Here is a 19,579-nt window from a genome sequence, read left to right on the forward strand (position 1 = left end):
CAAGTTCTATGCTCACTATTTTCCTAACGATCGGGTTAAAGTGGCATTTATGATGTCCTACCTAGCGGGTGATGCCTTGAAATGGATCACCCCCCTATGGGAAGCATGGGATCCTATCATCTTTGACCTGCAGGCCTTCCTGGTGGCCTTTCTAATGGTCTTCGATGACCCTAAACCTGAAACCTCTGCTAAAGCTTCCCTTCCCAATATCCCGGAGCAGCCCCGATGGGTAATGTGTGTAGGTAGCCTACCAGTCCTCCAGCCCGAAGAGACTGCTGCCCACCCAGAATCCACACAGGATGACTATGCTCCACAGAATACTTCTCTTCCCAACCTCAAGAGACAGTCCAGACGTGCAAGGCGTAGAGGTAAACCGTCACGCCAGGTTCTGTCCGCCCAAAGACCCCTGTTCCCCAACCTGTAGAGGCAGCTTTCCGCACTGAATCTATGAAGGATGACTATGTTTGTCAGGCAAAGCAGAAGCCAGAACTCAGTCACAAAATCGGTTTGCAGCCCCGCTGCAGTGGTCTGGGACCCCCTGACGGTCTTTGTCCAGCGAAGGTTGGAGTATCCCAAGACATTAGGCCTGTAGGAGAGGCTGCCCTTGGCGTTAGTGTTTCCTCTCCACAGATGACCATGACTGTCTCCGTGGCAAGTGAAGGCCTCGGATTAACTGGAAGTTTCGGGCTTAAAGCCTTGAAGAGTCGGTGTCTGATTCCCGTCCGACAACTCCAGAAGCCGGTTTGGGCATTGTCAGCAGAAGGACGAGCCCTACTCAGAAACAGTCAAAATATGTCTGTACAAATTAAGCTCCAGATTGAAGCATTACACATGAAGAAATTCACATTCCAGGTGCTGACTGGCTTACCCACAGGTTGTCCAGAGCCGAGAGATCAAGTGCCCGCTCAGGTCTGGAGATCCTGCATGTGGTATCCTGGGGGACTGCTAAGGTACAAGGGGTGTCCAGTCCCCATATCTTCAGGACAGTCAGCAGTTTCTTCTTCATCTTCACCAGATCTGCTAGTCTCTGTCTCGCTGTGTGCTAAAGTCTCCGAAGGAAGAGAAGCGGAGGCAAATTCCCCACACAGTCTCGACGATTGTACCAATGATCTGGCTTCAGGTACCGTCCCGCCTTACAGACATGTCATCTCTGAAACCAGTTTGAAGATGGTCCTAAAGCAAGGACTCTCCGTCTCTAATAAATCTGGTCTTACGTCCATCAAGGCGGTGTTTACCCCTGAGTCTCTGCACCCCTCCAACCAGGCGGAGGACCTCCAGTTGTCTCCTGAATCCTCCGTGGTTCTACCTGATAACAAAGGGAGAGAGACTTTCCTACACCCTGTACCTGGTACTTTGCCCTCCTCATCCTGTAAGCCTGGCAAAGCGTACTTCGAAGCAGTGATTACCCCCGGGTCTCTGAACCCCTCCAACCAGGTGGAGGACCTCCAGTTGTCTCCTGAATCCACCAGGGTGCTACCTGATAACAAACGGAGAGAGACTTTCCTGTATGCTGTTCCTGGTACTTCTCCCACTTCATCTGTTGCTGAGGATGGCTTGATAGGAGGAAGCATCCTAGTCACAAAGATGATGAGATCAGTTTAGTTTCCTCTAATGTACAGAAGAGGTAATCCTCTTGAAGAGAAGGATTGGCCTCCAAATTCTCTGGAGAAGACCCTTGCAGGCTTGAAGAAGAGGGGGCGTAAGGGGGGGGGGTACTGTAACATCCCTGGCGGTGTGCTTGCATAGTGCACCACCTCCCACAATGCAAGACCGCAATCTTACCTGGCTGTCCAGTCTGCAATTACTGCTCCGGTTCATGCTGTGTGCATGTCCCTTGACTGACTGCTTAGGGCGGCGGCCCGGTTACTTCCTGATTCTTATAGCTGCTGTGGGCGCACCCCTAATGCATCTCCAGCCTATTGCTGTGAGTCACTGAATATTTAAACCCCCTCCACCCAGTAGGAGGTGCCTGAGCAATACCTTCACTCAGTTTGTCTTTGCAACTGTATTGCCAGGTCCTGTCCTCTTACCTCTGACTTCTAGTCTGTTTCCGCCTCTCTGGGGGCTGCATTCCCAGACCTGTTACCTGTGACTTCTAGTCTGTTCCCGCCTCTCTGGGGGCTGCATTCCCAGACCTGTTACCTGTGACTTCTAGTCTGTTTCCGACTCTGGGGGTTGTATAACCAGGCCTGCTCTTGTATCTCCTTGCAGTAGCAGTTCCTGTCTGAACTGCATCCTAGCCTGTTATCTGTTTGTCTCTATGTCCGTACCTTCCCTTTTCCTGCAGTATCTGAACCTGCACCTAACTCCAACTTGTTGTCTCTGTACTTCTGTTTGTGAGTTTTGTGTCCACTCGCTACTGCATAGTAAGTACCTTGTGTGTATCTGGTTCTGCTTGTCCCTTTTCCCTTCCTCCGTATCTTCCTGTATTTTCTAGTCTGTTCCATGTAAACAGAGCCCTGTCCTCTCTGCCTTGTCCACCGCACTTGCGGTTTCGCTCCACTCTGTCTTGCCCACCGCTCCGGCGGGTTCTCTCTGCTCTGACTTGCCCACCGCTCCGGCGGGTTCTCTCTGCTCTGACTTGCCCACCACTCCGGCGGGTTCTCTCTGCTCTGACTTGCCCACCGCTCCGGCGGCTTCTCTCTGCGCTGACTTACCCACCGCTCCGGCGGCTTCTCTCTGCTCTGACTTACCCACTGCTCCGGCGGCTTCTCTCTGTTCTGACTTGGCCACCGCTCCAGCGGTTCCTCTCTGCTCTGCCTTGTTCACTGCACCTGCGGTTTAGTTCTGCTCTGCTGGCTCACCGCTCCGGCGGTTCCCCTCTGCTCTGCCTAGCCCACCGCTCCGGCGGTTCCTCTCTGCTCTGCCTAGCCTACCGCTCTGGCGGTTCCTCTCTGCTCAGCCCTGTTCTCCGCACCTGCGGTTCCGCTCTGCTCTGCCTTGTCCTCCGCTCCAGCGGGTTCGCTTTACTCTGCTTGTCTACCGCATCTGCGGCTCTGTACCTGTCTCCCAGTCTGTACTGGACCCTATTCAGCCTGCGCTCCAACCTGCTAGTACCTCCCGGTCTGCACTCCAGCCGTGCTTGCCAGTATCTCCCTGTCTGCATACCAGCCATGCTTGCCAGTGCCCACATGTCTGCATACCAGCCGTACTTCCCAGTACCCACCTGTCTGCATACCAGCCGTACTTGCCAATACCCACCTGCCTGTATGCCAGTCTACCTGCCTGTTCCTGCATTCCCCGGTGTGGGTCAACAACTGTGACCGGGGTCTGACTTGGAGTCGCACCTGGTCCCTCTGCTTGGTTCCTCCTTGGTTCACGGAGTCGTTAGCCGCCGAGCGACCTTGGTCGGATCGGGTAGATACTTAGTTACGCCCCTCCAGGCACTCCTCGGTTCATGGTACAGTGGGATCACTAATCACGCTCACGCCAGTAAGTCCGGGCGCGAGCGTAACACGCCGATCAGAACGGACAACAGCAGGAGTGCCTCCTCACCGTTACGAACAAGATCAGTTTATATGGCAAGGTATGGTGCAGGAAGTCCAAGAATGTGAACGTTTGGTGAAGGAACCCTTGCCCGTGGAATGGCGAGTTAAAGGAGAGAGGGAGTGTAAGGGGGAAGACCGGGATGTAAGTACTTTCAGAACAAGTGATCTGGAACTGCCGGGGCCGTGCCTCTGGTTGCAGGGGGAAGACAGACTGCGAGCACAGGAGTCAGGTGACCGGGAAGCTGGGGGCATGTCCAGAGCTCAGGGGTCAGGTGACCGGGGAGCTGGGGTCGCATCTAGGAAGAGAGAAAAAAATGGAGGTTTGCGCTGGAAAGCAGAGAGTTGATAGTTGGAGTCAAGCCCCACTAGAGGGAGAAGAGACGCAGGGTCCGTGGAGCCGAGCAAGTGAGATGCAGTGTTATGGACTAGGGGCTCAACAGGTCAAACCAGAGACCGTTCGCTGCCGCCAGAAGACGGAGCATTGTTTAGGCGGGGAAACCAGAAGAAAACAACACCGGCATCAGCCGGCAACTGCCTTGTGGGGAACAAGAGTCAGCTAAATGTAAAACTGCCGATTACAACCGTGTCGACTCTGCTACATTTAGCCAAACTGTGGATTGTCGGTTATAGTCTGCTACCTGCTACTCCCCTTGTTGTCCCCATATTTCCCCTGTTACAATAAATCCCCCCTGTTTATTAACCCTGTACTGGCTGCTCTGTGTTTCTGTGTCACTGCATCTAAAGTACCTGTGTTACACTGTATCTAGGGATCTACGTGCGGCTGCGTACTGTATATAGGGAGCTGCATGCGGCATCATACTGTATATAGGGATCTGTGTGCGGCCTCATACTGTATATAGGGAGCTGCGTGCGGCCTCATACTGCATATAGGGAGCTGCGTGCGGCCTCATACTGTATATAGGGAGCTGCGTGCAGTCTCATACTGTATATAGGGAGCTGCGTGCGGTCTCATACTGTATATAAGGAACTGCGTGCGGTCTCATACTGTATATAGGGAACTAAGTGCGGCCTCATACTGTATATAGGGAGCTGCGTGCGGCCTCATACTGTATGTAGGGAGTTGCGTGCGGCCTCATACTGTATGTAGGGAGCTGCGTGTGGCCTCATACTGTATGTAGGGAGCTGCGTGTGGCCTCATACTGTATGTAGGGAGCTGTGTGCGGCCTCATACTGTATGTAGGGAGCTGCGTGCGGCCTTATACTGTATGTAGGGAGCTGCGTGCGGCCTCATACTGTATGTAGGGAGCTGCGTGCGGCCTCACACTGTATATAGGGAGCTGCGTGCGGTCTCAAATTGTATACAGGGAGCTACGTGCGGCCTCATACTGTATATAGGGATCTACGTGCAGCCTCACACTGTAATTAGGGAGCTACGTGCGGCCTCACACTGTATATAGGGAGCTGCGTGCAGTCTCATACTGTATACAGGGCTCTGCGTGCGGCCTCACACTGTATATAGGGATCTATGTGCAGCCTCACACTGTATATAGGGAGCTGCGTGCAGTCTCATACTGTATACAGGGAGCTACGTGCGGCCTCACACTGTATATATGGATCTACGTGCAGCCTCACACTGTAATTAGGGAGCTGCGTGCGGCCTCACACTGTATATAGGGAGCTGCGTGCAGTCTCATACTGTATACAGGGCTCTGCGTGCGGCCTCACACTGTATATAGGGATCTATGTGCAGCCTCACACTGTATATAGGGAGCTGCGTGCGGTCTCACACTGTATATAGGGATCTACTTGCGGCCTCATACTGTATATAGGGATCTACTTGCGGCCTCATACTGTATATAGGGATCTACGTGCGGCCTCATACAGTATATAGGGATCTACTTGCGGCCTCATACTGTATATAGGGATCTACGTGCGGCCTCACACTGTATATAGGGATCTACGTGCGGCCTCATACAGTATATAGGGATCTACTTGCGGCCTCATACTGTATATAGGGATCTACGTGCGGCCTCACACTGTATATAGGGATCTTCGTGCGGCCTCATACAGTATATAGGGATCTACGTGCGGCCTCATACTGTATATAGGGATCTACGTGCGGCCTCACACTGTATATAGGGATCTACGTGCAGCCTCACACTGTATATAGGGAGCTGCGTGCGGTCTCACACTGTATATAGGGAGCTGCGTGCGGCCTCATACTGTATAAATTTACCAGTAGCTGCTGCATTTCCCACCCTCGGCTTATACTCGAGTCAATACGTTTTCCCAGTTTTTTGTGGTAACATTAGGCGCCTCGGCTTATATTCGGGTCTTCTTACTGTATATACGGTATATTTGTAAATGTGTAAAGTTCACTTCTGAATGTTTTCTCCAGTGGATCCCGGAGTGGATCATGCATTGTGGTTGTACATATACCCCTTCCCTTTCTCTTTCCCGTCCCTCGGTTAAATTTGAAGCACATTTGTCTTTTTTTCAACCTTATAAACAGTGTAACTATTCGTAAAGAGCGCGTTTCACACCCTTTTTCCTAGAAAGTGAATAAAATTTGAAAAGATAAAAATACATCAGAATCTCACTAAATTAGAATATCATCAAAAAATTAATTTATTTCAGTTCTTCAATACAAAAAGTGAATCTCATATATTATATAGAGTCATTACACGCAGAGGGATCTATTATATAGAGTCATTACACACAGAGGGATCTATTATATAGAGTCATTACACACAGAGGGATCTATTATATAGAGTCATTACAGACAGAGGGATCTATTATATAGAGTCATTACACACAGAGTGATCTATTATATAGAGTCATTACACACAGAGGGATCTATTATATAGAGTCATTACACGCAGAGGGATCTATTATATAGAGTCATTACACACAGAGGGATCTATTATATAGAGTCATTACACACAGAGGGATCTATTATATAGAGTCATTACACACAGAGGGATCTATTATATAGAGTCATTACACACACAGTGATCTATTATATAAAGTCATTACACACAGAGGGATCTATTATATAGAGTCATTACACACAGAGTGATCTATTTCAAGTGTTTATTTCTGTTAATGTTGATGATTATGGCTTACAGCCAATGAAAACACAGAAGTCATTATCTCAGTAAATTAGAATAACTAACAAAAAAACACCTGCAAAGGCTTCCTAAGTGTTTAGAAGGTCCCTTGGTCTGTTTCAGTAGGCTCCACAATCATGGGGAAGACTGCTGACTTGACAGATGTCCAGAAGGCAGTCATTGACACACTCCACAAGGTCCCAGAGTCTGGAGGAAGAGTGGAGAGGCCACAATCCAAGCTGCTGGAGGTCTAGTGTGAAGTTTCCACAATCAGTGATGGTTTGGGGGGCCATGTCATCGGCTGGTGTAGGTCCACTGTGTGTTATCAAGACCAAAGTCAGCGCTGCCGTCTACCAGGACATTTTACAGCTCTTCATGCTTTCCTCTGCCGACAAGCTTTATGGAGATGGAAATGTCATTCTCCAGCAGGACTTGGCCCCTGTCCACACTGCCAAAAGTACCAATACCTGGTTTACACACAACAGTATCACTGTGCTTGATTGGCAGCAAACTCGCCTGACCTTAACCCCATAGAGAATCTATTATAAAGAATCTATGGGGTATTGTCAAGAGGAAGATGAGAGACCCCAGACCCCACAATACAGATGAGCTGAAGGCGGCTATCAAAGCCACCTGGGCTTCCATAACCCCTCAGCAGCCACAGGCTGATCCCTCCATGCCACGCCGCATTGATGCAGTAATTGATGCACAAGGAGCCGCGACCAAGTATTGAGGCATTTACTGAACAGACATTTCAGTAGGACAACATTTCAGATTTTAAAAACATTTTTCAAGCTGTTGTTATAAAGTATTCTAATTTACTGAGATAATGACTTCTGTGTTTTCATTGGCTGTAAGCCATAATCATCAACATTAACAGAAATAAACACGTGAAATAGATCCCTCTGTGTGTAATGACTCAATATAATAGATCCCTCTGTGTGTAATGACTCTAAATAATAGATCCCTCTGTGTGTAGTGACTCTATATAATAGATCCCTCTGTGTGTAATGACTCTATATAATAGATCCCTCTGTGTGTAATGACTCTAAATAATAGATCCCTCTGTGTGTAATGACTCTATAATAGATCCCTCTGCGTGTAATGACTCTATATAATAGATCCCTCTGTGTGTAATGACTCTATATAATAGATCCCTCTGTGTGTAATGACTCTATATAATAGATCCGTCTGTGTGTAATGACTCTATATAATAGATCACTCTGTGTGTAATTACTCTATATAATAGATCCCTCTGTGTGTAATGACTCTATATAATAGATCCCTCTGTGTGTAATGACTGTATATAATAGATCCGTCTGTGTGTAATGACTCTATATAATAGATCCCTCTGCGTGTAATGACTCTATATAATAGATCACTCTGTGTGTAATGACTATATATAATAGATCCCTCTGTGTGTAATGACTCTATATAATAGATCCCTCTGTGTGTAATGACTCTATATAATAGATCACGCTGTGTGTGATGACTCTATATAATAGATCCCTCTGTGTGTAATGACTCTATATAATAGATCCCTCTGTGTGTAATGACTCTATATAATAGATCCCTCTGTGTGTAATGACTCTATATAATAGATCACTCTGTGTGTAATGACTCTATATAATAGATCCCTCTGTGTGTAATGACTCTATATAATAGATAGCTCTGTGTGTAATGACTCTATATAATAGATCACTCTGTGTGTGATGACTCTATATAATAGATCCCTCTGTGTGTAATGACTATATATAATAGATCCCTCTGTGTGTAATGACTCTATAATAGATCCCTGTGTGTAATGACTCTATATAATAGATCACTCTGTGTGTAATGACTGTATATAATAGATCCCTCTGTGTGTAATGACTCTATATAATAGATCACTCTGTGTGTAATGACTCTATATAATAGATCCCTCTGTGTGTAATGACTCTATATAATAGATCACTCTGTGTGTAATGACTCTATATAATAGATCCTTCTGTGTGTAATGACTCTATATAATAGATCCCTCTGTGTGTAATGACTCTATATAATAGATCCCTCTGTGTGTAATGACTCTATATAATAGATCCCTCTGTGTGTAATGACTCTATATAATAGATCACTCTGTGTGTAATGACTCTATATAATAGATCACTCTGTATGTAATGACTCTATATAATAGATCCCTCTGTGTGTAATGACTCTATATAATAGATCCCTCTGTGTGTAATGACTCTATATAATAGATCCCTCTGTGTGTAATGACTCTATATAATAGATCCCTCTGTGTGCAATGACTCTATATCATAGATCCCTCTATGTGTAATGACTCTATATAATAGATCGCTCTGTGTGTAATGACTCTATATAATAGATCCCTCTGTGTGTAATGACTCTATATAATAGATCCCTCTGTGTGTAATGACTCTATATAATAGATCGCTCTGTGTGTAATGACTCTATATAATAGATCACTCTGTGTGTAATGACTCTATATAATAGATCACTCTGTGTGTAATGACTCTATATAATAGATCGCTCTGTGTGTAATGACTATATAGAATAGATCCCTCTGCGTGTAATGACTCTATATAATAGATCCCTCTGCGTGTAATGACTCTATATAATAGATCCCTCTGCGTGTAATGACTCTATATAATAGATCCCTCTGTGTGTAATGACTCTATATAATAGATCCCTCTGTGTGTAATGACTATATAATAGATCACTCTGTGTGTAATGACTCTATATAATAGATCCCTCTGTGTGTAATGACTCTATATAATAGATCCCTCTGTGTGTAATGACTCTATATAATAGATCCCTCTGTGTGTAATGACTCTATATAATAGATCCCTCTGTGTGTAATGACTCTATATAATAGATCACTCTGTGTGTAATGACTCTATATAATATATGAGTGTCACTTTTTGCATTGATGAACTGAAGTAAATTTACTTTTTGATGATATTCTAATTTAGTGAGATTCACCTGTATATGGAAATGTAATGGGGAAAAATTAAGTGTTTTTTTTTTTTTTGTCCCTTTGCCTTCTCCCCAAAAAATGCAGAGATCAGAAAATGGTGTGGACCTGAGAAAGGTGATGATACATGGTAACTATGTAACCTCATCTCACACCAGAATACAACACTATCAGCCAAAAATATAAAGTGACGGCTCTTGGAAGGCGATGAGGGAAATCAGGAGCCGGGAGGAGTCGGCTGTATACTGTCTGCACAGCGCGGCGCAGGTGACATCTCATATACTCGGTGTTTGCAGACATCTCAGATTTCAGAAAAAAGATGGCGGCGTTAGCGGCTCATCTGCGGGACGGAGCTCAGCGGCGTTGCAGCCGGGAGATGAGCGCCGCGAGGCGCTCATCTCCCGGCTGGTAACAGCAGAAGGAACCCGACCGCCGGACCCATCTGCGGGACGGAGATGCAGCCGGGAGATGAGCGGCGTGAGGCGCTCATCTCCCGGCCAGTAACAGCGGAAGGACTGCCGGCTCGCTGACCTCCATGCGGAAGGGAGGACCGGGGAGCGGTGTTGCGGGTCGGGATACTTCTGCTGGAGCGCCCGCTCATGTCCCGGGTTCTCGTAGCAGAAGTAGCCGCACAGGCAGCGCCGCTCCCAGGTCCTCACCAAGACGATTCGATGATTGGTAGCGGTCTTCGGACCCGACCAATCACTGATCTTAGCGCAAAAGTTAAATACTGCTGTGCTGATTGGTCGCGGACGCTGCCCGCGACCAATCACCGATTTGGGCGCCAAATTTATATATCGGCCGCGACCAATCAGCACAGCGGTGTTTAAATCTGGAGCCAAGATCGGTGATTGGTTGCGGACGATATTTAAATTTGGCGCCCAAATCGGTGATTGGTCGCGGGCAGCATCCGCGACCAATCAGCACAGTAGTGGTTAACTTTAGCCGCAAGATCAGTGATTGGTCGCGGGCCAAGACCGCGACAAATCACCGATTTGTTCGGCACATTTAAATAGCGGCCGCGACCAATTGGATGTCAGCGCCGCTCCCCGGTCCTCCCTTCACACCCTTCCCGCATGGATGTCAGCGGCGCTGCCTGTGCGGATACTTCCGCTGCGAGAACCCGGGACATGAGCGGACGCTCGCAGCAGAAGTATCCCGACCCGCAGCGCCGCTCCCCGGTCCTCCCTTCACACCCTAGCCGCTGATGTCCCCACAGTATCCGCATGGTGTTACAAAGATCCGGACATTTGTGTTAAAAATCGCTGATTGGTCGCAGGTGGTGCCCGCGACCAATCACTGATTTGGGCTCCAAATTTAAATATCGGCCGCAACCAATCACCGATCTTGGCTCCACATTTAAACACCGCTGTACTGATTGGTCGCGGCCGCTATTTAAATGTGGCGCCCAAATCGGTGATTGGTCGCGGGTAGCGGCCGCGACCAATCAGCAGAGCGGTGTTTAACTTTAGCGCCAAGATCACTGATTGGTCGCGTGCGGAGAGCGCGACCAATCAGCTAATCGTATTGGTGAGGAGCGGGGAGCGGAATCGTATTAGTGAGGACCGGGGAGCGCCGCTGCCTGTGCGGCTACTTCCGCTGCGAGAACCCGGGACATGAGCGACTGCTCGCAGCAGAAGTATCCCGACCCGCAGCGCCGCTCCCCGGTCCTCCCTTCACACCCTAGCCGCTGATGTCCCCACAGTATCCGCATGGTGTTACAAAGATCCGGACATTTGTGTTAAAAATCGCTGATTGGTCGCGGGCACTGCCCGCGACCAATCACCGATTTGGGTGCCAAATTTAAATATCGGCCGCGACCAATCAGCACAGCGGTGTTTAAATCTGGATCCAAGATCGGTGATTGGTCGTGGCTGATATTTAAATTTGGCGCCCAAATTGGTGATTGGTCGCGGGCAGCGCCAGCGACCAATCAGCGATTTTTAACACAAATGTCCGGACCTTTGTAACACCATGCGGATACTGTGGGGACATCAGCGGCTAGGGTGTGAAGGGAGGACCGGGGAGCAGCGCTGCCTGTGCGGATACTTCTGCTGCGAGAACCAGGGACATGAGCGGGCGCTCGCAGCAGAGGTATCCCGACCTGCAGCGCCGCTAACCGGTCCTCCCTTCACACCCTAGCCGCTGATGTCCCCACAGTATCCGCATGGTGTTACAAAGGTCCGGACATTTGTGTTAAAAATCGCTGATTGGTCGCTGGCGCTACCCGCGACCAATCACCGATTTGGGCGCCAAATTTAAATATCGGCCGCGACCAATCACCGATCTTGGCTCCACATTTAAACACCGCTGTACTGATTGGTCGCGGACGCTATTTAAATGTGGCGCCAAAATCGGTGATTGGTCGCGCCCAGGGTCGGCGACCAATCAGCACAGCGGTGTTTAAATGTGGAGGCAAGATCGGTGATTGGTCGCGGCCGATATTTAAATTTGGCGCCCAAATCGGTGATTGGTCGCGGGCAGCGCCAGCGACCAATCAGCGATTTTTAACACAAATGTCCGGACCTTTGTAACACCATGCGGATACTGTGAGGAGATCAGCGGCCAGGGTGTGAAGGGAAGACCGGGGAGCGGCGCTGCAGGTCGGGATACTTCTGCTGCGAGCAGTCGCTCATGTCCCGGGTTCTCGCAGCGGAAGTAGCCACACAGGCAGCGCCGCTCCCCGGTCCTCACTAATACGATTCCGCTCCCCGCTCCTCACCAATACGATTCGCTGATTGGTCGCGCTCTCCGCACGCGACCAATCAGTGATCTTGGCGCTAAAGTTAAACACCGCTCTGCTGATTGGTCGCGGCCGCTGCCCGCGACCAATCACCGATTTGGGCGCCACATTTAAATAGCGGCCGCGACCAATCACCGATCTTGCCGCCACATTTAAACACTGCCGTGCTAATTGGTCGCGGATGCCAGCCGCGACCAATCAGCGAGCTTGGCGCCAAATTTAAACAATGCTCTGCTGATTGGTCGCGGAGGCCAGACGCGTCCAATCAGCAGTATTGGCGCCAAATTTCAACAACGCTCTGCTGATTGGTCGCGGCCGGCGACCAATCAGCGATTTTGGCGCCAAATTTAAACCCCGCTTTGCATCGCTCTGCTGATTGGTCGCGGTCGCCGGCCGTGACCAATCAGCAGTAATGTCGCCACATTTAAACACCTCTTTGCTGATTGGTCGCGGTCGCGACTAATCAGCGATTTTGGTGCCAAATTTAAACACGCTCTCCATTCCTCACTAACACGGTTTGCTGATTGGTCGCGGCCGCCGCCCGCGACCAATCAGCGATTTTGGCGCCAAATTTAAACACCGCTCTGCTGATTGGTCGAGGCCGGCAACCGCGACCAATCAGCAGAGCGATGCACAGCGGGGTTTAAATTTGGCCCGAAAGTCGCTGATTAGTCGCATCTGACGGCCGCGACCAATCAGCAGAGCGTTGTTTAAATTTTGCGCCAAAATCGCTGATTGGTCGCGGCCGGCGGCCCCTACCAATCAGCGATTTTGGTGCCAAATTTAAACCTCGCTCTGTATCGCTCTGCTGATTGGTCGCGGTCGGCGGCCGCGACCAATCAGCAGTATTGGCGCCAAATTTAAACACCGCTTTGCTGATTGGTCGCGACTAATCAGCGATTTTGGTGCCAAATTTAAACACGTTCTCCACTCCTCACTAACACGGTTCGCAGATTGGTCGCGGCCGCCGCCCGCGACCAATCGCCGATATTGCCGCCAAATTTAAACACCGCTTTGCTGATTGGTCGCGGTTGCCGAACGCGACCAATCAGCGATTTGGGCGCCAAATTTAAACGCCGCTCTGCTAATTGCGCCCCGTCGGCTGCATACCCGATGCGTTCGAATCGGGCCACCATCTAGTCTATATATATAATCGTCTTATCCCGTCTGTCTGTCCAGGAAATCCCGCGTCGCTCATTGGTCCGGTGGCGGCCAATCAGCGACGCGGGATTTCAGAAAAAAGATGGCGGCCGTTAGCGACTCATCTGCCGGACGGAGGTCAGCAGCGATGCAGCGGGGAGATGAGCGGCGCTAGCAGCAGAACTACCCCGACCGGCGCCGCAGACCTCCATGCGGCTAACATCGGAAGATCAGCCGCGACCAATCAGCGAGATTGGCGCCAAATTTAAACAACGTTCTGCTCATTGCGCCCGGTCGGCCACATACATATTCTAGAATACCCGATGCGTTCGAATCGGACCACCATCTAGTTTATTATAATGTTTTTTTTTTACACTTTATGCAGATCTGATCCTGCCGCTGACTACATGCAGATTGTCCTCCGGCACTGCTGTATACACACAGACTCACGCCCGTATATACCCTGCTCTCAGGTCACATGACCCCGCACAATGCACAGCAGCGGACCATGTGGCTGCACCTTTCAGCTGAATGACTGCCCTGACCAATCACAGCCGGCTGCTCATCACTCCTGCCTTTTCATTGGAGGATTAGGAGGCGTGTGGATAAATCTGCATTCAGGAGTGTTAACCCCTTCAGTGCAGCAGGTTAGTGACACAGACACATGACACCAGGAGGTGAGGAATCTGCAGGAAGGGAATATACAGGACATTTAGCCTGAGTGTTACATCTCCAGGTTATAGGGGGCATTTGTCTGCTGGGTCCCCTCCTATCACTGCGGATCCGTCCTTCCTCCTCCAGGAGCCGGGGGGATTCTACCAGCTGATCTTGGAGAAGCGGCGTCCTGTCCTGGAGAAGCGGGTAGGTGGGAAGTGAGCGGCGCAGCCATACAGGCGTGTGTTCACACTGACGTAGCGGATCTCATCAATCATCACATTATACATAATAATAATAATAATAATAATTATACATCCCGTAACCTGAGAAAGATCAGATCAAGCGGAAAATGGGACAAGTGGAATTGTTATAAAGAACTATTTGGTTTTGTGGATCCCGTCACTTATTAATGCCAGCGTGTTACATAGGACTGCAGGTGACATCTACTACATTATCTGTACTCAGAGAGTTATCACTGTGTTATCTGTGGTGTTACATAGGACTGCTGGTGACCTCTACTGCCTTCTTTGTACTCCGTTATCTATGTTGTTACATGGGACTGCAGGCGGTTGTCCTGTGTGTCCTCTCTGCATATTCACAGTCGGGGTGACCGGCAGTGGTTGGCGGCCATTGCTTTATGTTATCAGCCGGCGTCTCGCACTTGACGCCTCGTTGGACTGGAGATGATAAGTTGTTGGAAATCATAAACTTCTGCTGCCAAAAAAGATTCTATCGCTCGGTGTAAACGGATGATGTGAGTGATGGAGAATGAAGGGACTGGTGTCCAGGGAATGGGGCGGTGGGCCCTGCGGTCTGGGGGGCAACAATCCCCTCTGGTCTTGTGTCAGGGTATTTAGACAGAGAGAACAGCGTTAATTATTTAAAGGGGTATTCACAAGTTTGAAAGTTATCCCCTATTCATGGTATAGGACGGTGTCCCCCCATCTCCGGTCCTCCGGAGCCACCGACGGGTCATGTTTTTTGAGGATTTCCTTAGTATTGATAATTCCGTCACTTGTTAAATTCTAAAGAAATCCTGACGGACATGTTACTGGCTCTTGAAGAAAGGAGTTGCAGAAGATCTTAACGATCCCTGGGGCTCTTATTTTGGTGACCCCCTAATCAATGCCCAGAACGGGGGCTCTGGAGATCCCTGTGTGAGTGGATTTGGTGGTAGATCATGCGCTCCACCGCTCTCTTCACTATTGATGGGGGCTCCGGAGAGACGCAGGTTTTAGTGAAGGGTTTTTAGATAAAGCCGGGAGTTGAACCTGCGGGAGTCAGCGGCGTATACGTCCTTTCTTCAGATTGCACGTTGCTGTTGAATATACTTTTAGCTTTCGCTTGGCAAAATTCTATACATTCTAGTGGTCAAATTTCTGTTGCGGACACTAGCGACTCCGCAAGAGAATTTCACTTGCTGCGATCCTGAAAGACGTGCGGCATGTCAGTGTCCATGGGTGATTCGCTGCCTCTGATGCACGCATAGTGGACATGGGATTTCTAGAGATCACATCCACTATGCGGGTTTGACGCTGTATAAACATGCAGCGTCAAACCTGCAGCGTCTACTGACTGTGGCCACGTACCCAAACTCACCCACAGCATGTCGATTTCGGTAGCGGACACGCTAGTCTCCGCTGCAGATTTCGACTGATTGTAGTGTCATTATATGCGGTGGATTCACATGTACCGACAACAAAAGTGCGGCATTAGAACACTGCGTTTTGGACGCAGCAAAAATAAGCTGCATTCAAAGCGCTCATTGTTGCTGTTCGTGGGAACGTAGCGGCTAACGAAACAGCTGTGAGCTGCTATTAATGGCTGGCGTACATGTTTGCCTAATGGCACCTTCCTAGCTCACAGCTGCCCCAGAAATTACATGAATGGAAATGCTAATGAGATTGGGTGAATGGGATAAGATGACAACTAGCTCTTTTGTTTGGTGATGACAAGGTGTCAATCAGACCCTTTCATCACCAAACCTAATTAAAGTAAAGTAAAGCGTTAAATAAACACACAGACACAGAGTAAACACTTTATTTGAAATACAACACACACATTATTTAATCATTTAAATTAACTAATATACTCACCCCAGTTTTGAGGGTAATCCAAAAAGCAATGTCCCACCAAATAACTTTATTTAGCTCCAAAGAACATTCATTGATCTACAAAAAAGCGTCAAAATCGCCCGGTTTTTCAGCAGCGTTTTTCCTGCCAAGGAGATGCAGAAACGCTGTGAAAATTTCTGCTTCAAATCCTGAACGTGCGCACATAGTTTAAGAGGTGCACACCTCTTCATGAATCTGGTGCATTTGACAAGTGACGTGCGCACAAATCTTCCTACATACTCTTGCAGCGTAAGGAACGCCGCTTGTCATGAATTTGATGAGCGAAAGTCGCCATACCGCTGGTCTGGCCCAGCAAAAATGGTATGAAAATGACGAAAAAGTTGCAAAATTTTAACACAACTTGATGTTGCTCTAAAATTTTGCGACTTTTCAAAGCTTTTTACACCAAAATTATGGCGTAAAAGCTTTAATGAATCAGGGCCCATGTGTTTTTGTTGAGTTTTTGGAGCAGAAACAGGAAGAGCTTTTGGAAAACGCCTAGTGTAAAAAAAACATAAAATGCATATCATGTTACTTCTTTGATGCAGATTCTGAAGATTCTCCAAACTAAGTGGTGTGAAATCAAAAGGCTGCAAAAAAATAAATAAAAAAACTCTTCAAGACCACTTTAAAACTCTCCTAAAAATATAAAAAATAAGATTATTTAATGCAGCAGTTTCTGTTTGGGAAAAACTAATGGCGAATGATTCATGAAGACTGGCCTTGTGCACGTCACTTAATAAATTTGGCAAAGTTTACAACTTTCCAAAGCAGTTTTTTTTGCATCAGTTTTCTGGCATAAAAGCTTTTGATGACATAGGGTTGATCGACACCGGTCCAGACAGTCGGACCCCACTAATCTGATATTGCTAATATTGTGATCTTGGAAAACCTCTAAATAATCACACGTTTCGGTGTCCTCTCCAGGGATGATCTTCTCAGGGCTGTAGATGTTCCCAGACAGGTTTTTTTTTCATTTGGACTTTAAAAGTCATTGTCTTCATTGAACCATGAAACTTTTTTTTTTCTTTTCAAATCCCAAGAACAGAAATAAGTGGATTAATGATTATCTCTGAGGAATGGGCCAAAGATTTCTGCTGTCAGCTGTTTCAAACTCCGGTTCAGACTTTGCCTTGTCGCATCGCCTTTCCCTCGTCCCCAATCTACTGATGGACCTTTCCATTCTGTTGTCTCAGTGAACATGTCCAATCTACAGACATCATTTTATAGAGCAGAGGGATATATCGTTTTAGGGGAAAAGATTAATCCATTTCTTTCAGAGGTTAGGAGTCCAGTGGACGGTCCTATCATTGAGTGACTCCACTCATTGGACTCATATGGCAACTTTTGATTTGATCATGCTTTAGTTTTGGATCAGATTCTGTAATAATTCACTGAACGGGAATCCTTTTTTTTTTCTCTTTCCACATGGTGTTTTTTTTTTTTTTTTTTTTTAAAACCTCTTCAGGAAAAAGAAAACACTTAAAAAAAAACTTCCTCTTATGAACCTCAAAGTGGATTCCCATAGAAATTAATAGGAAAAGTTTGCAAAGAGTTTTTGAAGCCCATATTCTTTAACACATGTGCATTGTAGTGTATAGCAAAACTCACAATATCGTGTGAAGAGCAGCCACAGCCCAATATATTATCTATCTTCTAAGGACATGTGGCCAATAGCCATGGACATATTAGATGGACATTCCATCATGGAGTCAAAAGAACAGAAGAGGGACACCATAACAAGTATGTTATAGCAAAGCCCAAAGAAAAGGAACCGCATTGGAGATTATCCTCTTTCCGCACTTGAAATTTTATTGACATCATCAGAATTTCATGACATGGCAATGTTTCCAACAGAGTCCTTCTTCAGGCAATACTGGAATCAGAATATGGACAGCAAGAAGCGGGCTTGCAATATCTAGGCTTGCAACAACATTTCTAAGTTATATTAATTGAGAAAACTATTATTGTTTTTTATCTAGGGTTGTGAGCTGCCCAATATATAATGGGCGAACGTCAGAAGTTCCAGTTTGCCATAGACCGTGGTGGCACCTTCACTGACGTCTTTGCACGATGCCCTGGAGGAAAGGTTCGTGTCATGAAATTATTATCTGAGGATCCAGCAAATTACAAGGATGCTCCCACCGAAGGAATCAGGCGGATCCTAGAAGATGTAAGAGTCCAAGACAATGGTTTTCACGGAGATGGAGCATTGATCTATATTGCATAATTTAATTTCTGGTTTTGTTTTTTCTTCATCTCCAGGAGACTAGGTGTATGTACCCCCGGGACCAACCTCTGGACACACAGCAGATAGAATGGATACGGATGGGGACAACAGTGGCGACCAATGCTCTTCTGGAAAGGAAAGGAGAGAGGATCGCGCTGCTGATTACAAAAGGCTTCAGAGATTTGCTACATATTGGAAACCAAGCCCGGCCTAAAATCTTTGACCTGGTGAGTCTCCATATTCACCATGCACCATATTCAGGCCTATAGCCGTAGGGGTTGCAGAGGTAACAATCGAATCTTGGCCCTGGTACCAATAAAAGTCCTTCTGTCCTGCATTATGTGACACTTGTATTATAGTTGGCATATGGTAGATGTGGCTCCTGTTATAATTTTGCATTTTTAAACCATGTTTTTCTTCTAAGGAAATCCGGATGCCTGAGGTTCTGTATGAAGAAGTAATTGAGGTGGAGGAAAGAGTCGTTTTGCGTCAGGGAGGCTGCCAGCTTCCTAAACACCTTTCTCTGAAGACCTTCATAGGTTAGATCAGATGATGTCAGACGTCTGGCAGATATCACACATAACAACTGTTGGGTGTTTGGTGGTCGCTTCAACAATCATTGAACCATTGTGATAGATGTTGGTATTTTCCTGTATTCAGGGTCCACTGGTGACACTCTAGAAGTCTGGGAGCCAATTAACTTGGAGAAGCTGAGGATCCTGCTACAAGGTGTCTTGTCCAGGGGGATTCGCAGTCTGGCGGTGGTCCTGATGCATTCTTACGCGTGAGTGGGGGAGTCACTTTTTGGGATATTGTCCTTAGCAATTTTTATTCTTTGTCCTTATATATCATGAATTGCACCTGAAGGGAACCAATGGAAACAGGATACCCAGGCAAAGTAAATGATGTTCTTGTTTGTCTTCACTCTCTCCTCTATAGTACTTCACTTTCTACTAACACCTAGTAAGGAACTCTTCATTTCTCCCTCCATCCTCCCCACTCGTCTCACCTCCTCCTCAGAACTATTCCTCAATATTCACTCCTCTGTTTCCAAACACAGACAGCCACTTCATGCCCTCTCCTGATCCCACCTGCTAACACTTTCCCTGCTCCTTCTGAATGCCTGCGATATCTCTCCAAATCCTGGTCCTCTTCACCACAT

The 19,579-nt window shown here is 47.5% G+C and overlaps 1 protein-coding gene across 2 annotated transcripts in view; it reads left to right on the forward strand.

The window, feature by feature from the left end:
* Positions 1-14,022: 14,022 nt before the first annotated feature.
* The window catches only part of LOC141220973 (5-oxoprolinase-like), an 84,434-nt gene continuing 78,877 nt past the window's right edge, over positions 14,023-19,579 (forward strand). For both annotated transcript variants that reach the window (XM_073666432.1, XM_073666433.1), the window contains exons 1-5: positions 14,023-14,277; positions 18,170-18,360; positions 18,453-18,644; positions 18,842-18,956; positions 19,078-19,201. In XM_073666432.1, the coding sequence (XP_073522533.1) occupies positions 18,193-18,360; positions 18,453-18,644; positions 18,842-18,956; positions 19,078-19,201 (599 nt within the window). In that variant the 5' untranslated portion in view covers positions 14,023-14,277; positions 18,170-18,192. The remainder of the gene's footprint in view (positions 14,278-18,169; positions 18,361-18,452; positions 18,645-18,841; positions 18,957-19,077; positions 19,202-19,579) is intronic.

The sequence above is a fragment of the Phyllobates terribilis genome, unplaced genomic scaffold (assembly GCF_046119375.1).
Source record: "Phyllobates terribilis strain yellow unplaced genomic scaffold, ASM4611937v1 Scaffold_305__1_contigs__length_2280687, whole genome shotgun sequence".
In the NCBI taxonomy this organism is placed as follows: domain Eukaryota; kingdom Metazoa; phylum Chordata; class Amphibia; order Anura; family Dendrobatidae; genus Phyllobates; species Phyllobates terribilis.